This window comes from Prenolepis imparis, unplaced genomic scaffold (assembly GCF_030444845.1).
Source record: "Prenolepis imparis isolate NDT839.2.m4 unplaced genomic scaffold, iyPreImpa1.0 SCAF_6, whole genome shotgun sequence".
NCBI lineage: Eukaryota > Metazoa > Arthropoda > Insecta > Hymenoptera > Formicidae > Prenolepis > Prenolepis imparis.
Window position 1 is genome coordinate 1720729 of NW_028141164.1, and position 9613 is coordinate 1730341.

General features: G+C 35.7%; 3 protein-coding genes across 3 annotated transcripts; 2 read left to right on the top strand and 1 right to left on the bottom strand.

The window, feature by feature from the left end:
- Positions 1-91: 91 nt before the first annotated feature.
- On the top strand, positions 92-2007 carry LOC145937559 (lymphokine-activated killer T-cell-originated protein kinase). Its single transcript, XM_083040676.1, has 5 exons — positions 92-328; positions 464-697; positions 775-1071; positions 1253-1465; positions 1571-2007. The coding sequence occupies exons 1-5, from the start codon at positions 208-210 to the stop codon at positions 1726-1728; spliced, it is 1023 nt and encodes a 340-aa protein (XP_082896802.1). The 5' UTR covers positions 92-207; the 3' UTR covers positions 1729-2007.
- LOC145937561 (syntaxin-1B) lies at positions 1769-9566 on the bottom strand. The gene is made up of 9 exons (XM_083040679.1): positions 8998-9566; positions 8429-8524; positions 8264-8357; positions 8119-8193; positions 2623-2820; positions 2461-2534; positions 2235-2372; positions 2001-2111; positions 1769-1922 (listed from the first exon to the last, which is right to left on the bottom strand). The coding sequence occupies exons 1-9, from the start codon at positions 9028-9030 to the stop codon at positions 1848-1850; spliced, it is 894 nt and encodes a 297-aa protein (XP_082896805.1). The 5' UTR covers positions 9031-9566; the 3' UTR covers positions 1769-1847.
- Positions 3736-8451, top strand: LOC145937533 (condensin-2 complex subunit D3-L). Its single transcript, XM_083040622.1, has 2 exons — positions 3736-7553; positions 7659-8451. The coding sequence occupies exons 1-2, from the start codon at positions 4039-4041 to the stop codon at positions 8035-8037; spliced, it is 3894 nt and encodes a 1297-aa protein (XP_082896748.1). The 5' UTR covers positions 3736-4038; the 3' UTR covers positions 8038-8451.
- Positions 9567-9613: the final 47 nt, after the last annotated feature.

Below are 9613 nucleotides of genomic sequence, written 5' to 3' on the forward strand. Positions count from 1 at the left end.
GAAGAAAGAGCGCAAAGTGCAGAAAGTGCAACTAAAAATAAATAGACGTACTGTCGCGTCCAATCAAATTCGTCGCAAGGCACGCTTGCGCAATTCGACAAAATTTAAATTATTTGAAAGTCGGTTATACCCACGCTTATTGCGCTTTGTTCGTTGTTCGCCTCTTTCTTTCGGTGTTTCTTTCAGATTTTTTCCCATTTCATTCAAATGGCTGAGTTCAGTACACCGCCGAGAGTAAAATGCAAAGGCAAAACGGATAATTCCGAGTTAAGTACTCCTATAAAGATACCAGCATCGCCTTTCTTGCAACAAATAGGCTATGGCACTGGTATGTGTTTTATATTTTTACCATTATAATTGAAACCATAAATGAGATGTTTAATTAATCACTATTAGATAATATTAACACTAGTTACGCCTAAATTTATGCAATTATATTTATACATTTTTTTGTTTCATTCAGGAGTCGCTGTATACATGTTGGAAAGATCACCAAAAGTAGGCTCTGTACGTTCACCTTGGGCAGTAAAGAAATGGCTAAAGGGAAGAAACAACGAAGTAACCACTAAACGTCTTCAATTAGAGGCAGAAGTTCTGCGACGATTGAATCATCCCAACATTGTCGGTTTCAGAGCCTTTACTAAAGGAGTAGATGGAAAGCCGTGCTTGGCTATGGAAGCATTGGATATATCACTTGGTATTTATAAAACTAAACAATTTGAATATTTTTATGATATACATGTTTGCATTAATATTGATTGCTTTATAAATTAGGTGACAAGATAGAGGAAAGACGAGACGTTATGGAGGATGAACCATTCCCAGGCAAAGACATTATGAAAGTTGGTTTTGAAATCGCGAAAGGATTGAAGTATTTACATCATACAGCATACTTATTACATGGAGATATAAAAAGTTGGAATGTCTTGGTGTCTCATAATTTCAATGTAGTTAAATTGTGTGACTTTGGGACTACTTTACCACTGACAGAATCTTTAGAATTGGACTCGTCAAAAGGAAACTTTTCTTATGTCGGGACAGAATGTTGGAATCCTCCTGAAATTATTTTGGGTATACGTTTGTTATTTAGCTACATGTTTCAATTCTTAATATTTCAAAACTATATATAAAGTTTTTAATTCATAATTTTTGTTCCAAGTCATAATTACTTAAAAAATTTGATTATCAAAATTTATTTTTTATTCGCGATTATATAATCTCTTATCTCTTATAAAAAGAATTTATCTTGCAGAAGATGGACCAGTGACGAATGCTGCTGACATTTGGTCATATGGCCTTACTCTTTGGGAAATGATATCCTTGTCAATACCTCACACTGAAGAACTCGATGAATCTTTTAATGACTCACTCACAGAGACAGCTTCGACAAATAATCAGCTTGACGATTCTAATTTGGAAAATATTTTCCCTGAAGAAGTAATGTCACGTGCAGCCAGTAAATATGGTAAATAGTGTACACGATTTTGAATATCTATTATCTGTATATAATTAATGTGGTTTATAATTAGATTGAATTAAATTAGATTATAAATTAAAAATTAATCTTTAGGTACACGTCCAGCTTTACCTGCCATCGAGTTGGGCAAAGAATATGAAAAGGTACTTGAAATATTCTTTATATGTACTACAGCCAATTATAAACTCAGACCGAGCGCAAAAGCACTCGTAAACTACTTCGAGAAATGTGTAAGTACTAACAAAAAATAATTTGTAAGTTATATTCATTATATAATAGATGCACATTGTGCACAAAATGTTTTTTTATTCACATAATTTACACTGAAGTTACAAATGTTAACAAAAATTTCTATGAGATATCTTTTATTTTAAAACGACATAACGATGAATAAAAAAAAAATTATTATCATTAAACTTACAATAATTGCAATCTTGAACTTCCGCTGTAAAAATAATTGCAATCGTCATAATTGCCTTCATAAAATAAGGTAAAAGCCTAAGATAAATATCTAATAGAATACCTTTCTATATCTGTGGCTTCTTCTTTCTGTTTTTTTCAATTCAATACGTCCGCCATCGATGTTATCCGTCGTTTTATTGGCGAAATATTCTATATTACTGACTTGTTCCCCCTATAAATATAAAATTTAATTTTTTGCATTTCTACGTTGTATATATTTCACATTTTTGTGTTATATTGTGAGTACTATTATTATACATATTATTTTGTTATTAAACAGAAAAAAAGTACTCACTTGTTTCTCCACTAAAAATGCAATTTCTGCAAAAATGTCTCTGACTTCTATGAGAGACTTTTCCAATTTTAAAACATCGTTATGTCTGCTCTTTATATCTGACAATTGTTGCCTTGCAATTTTGCTGTCTTCTAAAATCTAGATATAATTAATCACATATTAATGTGTAAAGATACAAAAAATTTATAAAAAATACTATTATATAATAATAAATTTAAATATTTACATTGTCAACAAATAAACTAGTTTCTTGCGCATCTAACATATGATCCAATTCCTCGCTTGTAACTTGACGTCTCACTAGATTAACAAATAATTTATTTGAATTGATATAAATATATATATATATATATATTTTTAACAAGTAAAATTTTTTATAAGTACACACTTAACGAACGTTGATGCTGCAAGAGCAAGAGACATTTATCGTGATATCTTAACAAAGACACATTATAATCCTCCATAATCTCAGAAAATAATTGCAGCATAGTTGTGTATTGCAATATTTTAATTCTTGTATATATGGATCCATCTTGAGCCCTACTTATAGTTAAACTGTCGGACGCGGCAATATCTTTTCCCAAATCTGGAAATAATAATTAACAGAATTAATTATAAGAGAAAAGTATAAATACAAGTTACACAAAGTTGAATGAAACTATTGTATGAGTAAAAAAACAGACCTAAATAAAAGTATATCATTATTCAAATTTTATACATAAATATTTATAATAAATATATATATATATTTATTTATTATAAATATTTAAAATTTATTTTAACATATAATTTGTTTAGTGAAATATACTAAATATTTACATATAAAGTTTGAATATATATATATTTTATTATAAAATTTGATTTTCTTATTATTAATATATAGAATAAAATTAATATATCTGAATTATTAATACATTAATCGTTAAATATATCGGTTTGTTGTATAAATAATTAGATAGATGCATTTATACATAAATCATATTCGTGCATATATATACATATACCGGGTGTCCCATTTTAAAGGATCCACTCATCTCAGAAACACTGCGTTAAATCAAAAAATGTTTCCTACAAAAAGTTGTAGGGTTTCGAGGGGGACATAACATAGTAATATTCATATGACCTTGGGCGGCGTCTCCAAGGTCAAGTGAAGGTGAGAATAAATTTTTTTAATGGAAACTCATATTTTTTATTATAACATGTTTTTCTACTAATTAATTTGAACAACTTTTATCTGAAGCATTTTTTTATTTTCTTCAAAATTTATTCTCACCTTCACTTAAGGTTAACCTTCACTAACCTTGGAGACGCCGCCCAAGGTCAAATGAATATTACTATGTTATGTCCCCCTCGAAACCCTACAACTTTTGTAGGAAACATTTTTCGATTTAACGCAGTGTTTCTGACAATGAGATATTTGAGTGGGTCCTTTAAAATGGGACACCTGGTATATGTTAATCTAAGCTTATGCGCATGATTGGTAACCAATCATGGGTTACGCAGTTTCCCGCTTCTACATGGACGCAACTGTTCGTCTCGAGGACCTTGTTGTGATAAACGAAATGTTTTACGACAAATTCTCCGCGACATCGGCTGGTCCATGTATACCGAAAAGGCAGGACCGTCAAATAATTGTCGATACGGATAAGAAAACGATAACCCGAAAGCCCTCCGAATCTTTATGTGTTATCGCAAGTTCGATAAGTTAAGGTTATGTTTACGTCTGCGAGAGCCGCACGCGGGAGAAAATGATAACGATTTGACATTTTGAGCGCAATTTAAAATCACACATTTCTTTCGCGTTATGGAATCGTTGCGCGTAATTCACGATCTCAAGCTCGACGGCCTCGACGTAGACTGGATCAAGTCGGTTTGGGACGCGGAGTTCATGACTTATCATGAACCACCTGACGAGTATCTCGAGTACCTGGAGAGCGACGGGAGACGATCGTTGCATGAGAGTCGTCTCGCCCTCAAGGCATGGATCGTCGCCAACGAAGAGGAGCGTGAAACCTCCGAATACTCGTGGCAAGCTCTGATGATCCTCAATATCAACGTACGCGGTCTGCTCGCCACGCTGGGTTACATAATGAAGACTGGTCAATGTGCTGAGACTGACGGAGATTCCGGACAGGCTTGTCTGGAAGCCACAAGATTGTACCTTATGCTCCTCACAGTACCTGGTAGCAATGCATTCGGAATTTATCACCCCAACTTGTATCAGAGAGCGATAAAAACCTTGAAGATGTCGGAAGGCTTGGTATTCTCTTCCGTTAGAAAGGGCAGCAAGGAAACAAACGCGATGAATTCCAGTATTGACGACGAATCGACCAACTGTTACGTTATGTTAGACTCGGATAAGTTGAAGCTCGTGAAAGAATTAAATAAGATTATTTGCGATCTTGTTACAATGTTAAAATCATTTCGGTTCAAAGAGCATGCAGAGTCCTTGGACGTTACCATACGCATACTGTTGGATATTACAAGACTGGAGATGTATATTAAGTCTTATAATAATTATGGACTGACAACGTTGTCCCAGAACGCGTTTATAGCATTGCAAGAACTATGCAATAACAATCATGGCACTGTCGCCATAACTATAATGTCAATAGCGCAGTACGTACTACCTGATTTGTTATTTCATCACACAAATGTGCAACCAAAATCTATTACTATCGTGCATGAGGCAGTTGTGTATTTTTTAAAAAGTTTATTGAAGATACACAAGACAGAAACGACGCAGGCAGTTGTAACTTTAATACATCAATTAATGGTGAAATGTCCAGAAAGATCGGAGGGACGCCAAAAGCAAGCAGTTGTTGTAATAAAACTGTTAAATATATGTAACAAAGACCTTACTAGAACGATTTTCAAAGATATAATATTATTTTCACACAATGGTAAAATATCTTATAGACTATTCGCACAAGAAATCATAGGAAAACTCTTGACGGAATTTTCTTTATCCAACAACAGTCTAAACGAAGATATGAACATGAAGATGAGAGGAATCCTAGTAGCCGTTGTATCGTCCCGTTGTATGGATCAATCAATCTTGGTAAGAGGAAAAGCCCTGGCCACACTTGCTTCGTTTTCAGATTGCAACAATGATGCCGATAAGACGATTCTTGAAAGGATATTTGAAGCTTCAACCCTGGATAAACCGTTTCCTACGCTCGACGAGTTGGAGACAGCAATTTTCCAGGACACCGATCCATTACCAGGATCAAATACTGTGGTTACGATGCTACTGGAAAGAGTTAACGACGAGCGCGCGCTGGTTCAACGAAGCGCTCTGAAGATCCTGAGGAATTTATCCATCATGTTGCCACTGCTTACAGACAAGGTGACGCACGTGATAAGCGATCGTTGCAGGGATCGCACCTTGACCGTACGTCAATTTGCGGTGCACGTTCTGTCAGAGATTTTAGAACAATTCCCTCACAATTCGAGTCTCCTCGACGAGTGGACACAGACTGTGATACCGCAGATATACGACATAGAAGTTAAAGTGCAAGAAAAGGTGTTGGAATGTTTGGGAAACGTATTGCTGAACAGGATAATGAAAGTCTCTACGTACACTCCGGATGCTGCGAATAATCTGCCGTGGAGAGTGCTAGAGAAATTGAGTAACATGAGGATGAGAAAGCATTTGTCAAAAGCTTGTGGCCTGTGGGTCAAGAACGGCGTCATCAGCAACTGTATGATAACGAATTTACAGTCGCACATCGGTACGGATAACAATATAGGCGCGTGGATACTGTTAGCCGCCCTAGCCGAGCATATGAAGATTCCGAGTATAGATAAATATGTCGTAGATTATAAGGAAATTATCCAGAAGAATGACTATCACGCGAGCTTGGTTCTGCACGTTTTGAGACACGCATGGTCCGTCTTAGATCGCGATCGCCTCGAAGATCTCCATCAGCATCTCTACAAATGTATCAGCCACTTCGAGATCACGTTCAACTTGATCAGCATTTGCCTGGACATCCTGAACGCCGTACTAAAATATTTGTACGTTGATACGAGCAGCCAGTTGATGGAAACGAATATGCTGGAACTAATGAAACTGTCAGAGATGGAGATTCAAGATTTAAGACTGGAAGGAAGTAATAGTCTTACGCAAGAGACCCTTAAAGTAAGGGCTATATGTACGCTGGGTCACGCGTCGCTTTTGTGCACCAACAAGGTTTCGTCGTCAACTCTACGAGTTCTAGAACGATTGCTGCTACGATGGGGCTCGTTGCCGGTGGCTGCGAAAGAGAACAAGAATCTGCAGGCATCCGCGGTGGTCATCCTTTGTCAGCAAGCGCTGAGAGATCGTGAAATCGCGAGGAAAGTCACGCCGATTTTGACCAATTTGATGCGCCAAGAAACGAATCCAGACTCACCGATAAAGACCGCAGTGAAGATAAACGCCGCGAAAGCATTGGCCGACATTTGTGAGAGATTTACCGATTTAGTGGAGCCGTATTTGCCTCACATGTGCATCAGCATGAAGGATTCGAATCGAGGCGTGAGGGAAGCCATAGTCGTGATATTCATTCAACTGCTGCTGGAGGATTTCATCAAGCTGAAGGGACCATTCTTCTTTCACATATTGACGATGCTGTCTGATACTGATAGTACGATACGCGAGCTGACGATCTTCCTGGTGGAAGAAAAACTTTTAGCAAAGGATAAGACTTTAATCTTCAAACAGTTCCTCGAGAGTATATATCATTACAACAATTATCGGTCCCATAATGTGTTCTATGGTCACAGAATGAGCGAGCAAGAGGAGAAACTGTTGACGCTACCTGGAAGAGCGAATCAAGACAAACGTAATGTTATTTACGAATTTATGTTGGATCATTTGGACGCATCGGCGAAACTTAAATTAGTTATGAAATTAACTAAGAATATACTTGGCGAAATATGCGATCACGATACCATCGACATTACCGCGGAGGAGGGAGAGTGTATCTTGAAGGATACAGTGTTCATAATTGGTAATAATCGTCTGCAACTATCGCCTAACAATGAGAAGCAAAAGGATGCTGATGCGGCGGAGCTCGATGAAACTTCTTCTAGTACGCCAAATAATAATAACACGATGAATGCCATCGTAGTGGCGATGAAGAAGTACAATTTAGACAATTTGTTACCTACGTTAATTGTGCTGAAGAAGAAACTTGCCGCAATGAAGTCTCGCCTGGAAGATGGTGTGGAGAGTCTGCTATTCAGGATTTACTCGGAATACGAGGAAGAACAATTACTCGGTGTGTTAAATGAATATCCTGAATTGGAGAAAGAAATGAATCTTTATCAACGGTATGTATATATCATCAGCCTATAAATGAATTTATAGATCTTCTTTATTGCATATATGTATATTCAAATTCTTGAAAAATGTAACGATGTAATGTAATGTTTCAGGAAACTGAAAGACAAAACCGTTTCAGAGAGCGATAATGATAGGAACGCTAATTCGTCATTTAATATAAGTCACAGCGATAATTCGGAATTGGATCTAAGCAAGCAATCGACACCCAAAATTGTACTCCAGCGTCTTTCACCTTCGACGATAATGCATTACAAGAAGGATAGATCGATCGATTCTGATATAAATTCATCGGCATATCTAGAAAGATTGTCAATACAAACGCCACCTCCGGAGCCGAATCTTGTTTCCAGTACTCCTAAATCGAGTAAAAAATCATGTTCTAGCGATTCTTCCACGCCAAGATTACATAGAGCCTCGAGCGAGCGAGAACTATCACCAGAATATAAACGGCGTAAGTATTGTAAGAAATAGGATGAGAGATTCGACGGTAATTTCGTTCGATATGAACGTCTAGAATTGTCTAGGAATTATTTCACGTACAAATCTACCTACCTCGTAATTTTTGCTGCACGCGAAAAGCCGTCTGTGAAATTGTACATGTGCGCGTCTCCAATTCTTTTTGTATGTCTGCAAATGTACATATATATGTATATTGTGTGTGTACATAAATTCATACTATTATTTTATTGTCACTTACCTTTGTTCGTGTGCGACAGAATATTATTGTGCAAATCTTTTACGATAGTAGTATTTTCGTCTAGAAGATGGATCAGCGCGCGTATTTCCTGAGCCTATATCAAAAACGGTGCACATTTTTATTTACGATTTATTCGCGTGCGGTCTTGACAGTATTTATACGTACTTCGTCAAGCAAATTCTTCAGCTTTTTATTTTGGGCTATTTGAAGATGTACTTCTTGCAAGAGTCCTCTGGCAAAGGTGCTGCTGTTACTTCGGCTCTGGAGAAGTTAATATATTATTTTTTGATAATTTCGTAGATTGCCACTTCGAACAAGCTCCGATTAATTTAATTTATTAATTATTTAGACTGGCAGAATTGCTTAAAAATCTAGCTATGAAATTCGTGGTTCCTAATTTTTTTTCTTTGTTGCAAACAATAGAAAATTAATAGTTTTGTACGTGTGTATCAACAAAATACTGTAAATATTACTTGATAAATTAATCGTGATAACAAGTTAATCGGAGTTTATATAAAAAAAAAATTATGTAAATAACATATATTGTGAGAAAGAATAGTAATAAATTCTGAATATGAATTTTAAAGCGAAACTTCTTCCTTCGTCATCATTTTATTTGCACACATGATTCATACATGATCGCATTTGTTTGAAACAATAATGTACACATTTGATTAGCTCAAGTTCTTCTTTCCGATAAATCTCTAATATAATTATAGAAATAGAATACTAACAGCACGCAAATCGGGCATACGATCACGAACCATGATAAGTATTCCTTAAGAATATCGGTACGCAACTGAAAATTATGTGAGTAAAATACATGCGATGTATGTTTCGTTATCTTTCTTATCAGCGACACTTATATCGTATAAAAAAATCCATCCTACTCAGCAGTTCACTTTGTAATTCGTAATTGAATGTATCGGCGACGAAGTATTCCGTCACAAGTGTGACTTCTTTGACTGAAATGCGTGGCACACGCTTCTTGGGTAAAGTACAGTGTCATAGGTGGAAGATACTTTGCATCTAAAATGAAATAGGAAATGGGCACTTGACAGCTGTGCACAGCAAGGCCGATGATTAAAGCAATCACAATTGCGCATGTTTCTAATTTATTTATTCAGCAAAGTAATATATATATTGATTGTAAAAACTTCGTTTATTTAAGTAAAAATTAAGAGAAAAAACGAATATTGCTAGTTTCGAAATAATTTTTGCTCAAGATAATCATATTGACTTTTCTTATAGAAATTGTTTTTTCTTATTTTCAAAAAGATAGAGATAATAATTTTATTCAAAATAAAACACATATATATACATACCAGGTGTCCCATTTTAAAGGACCCA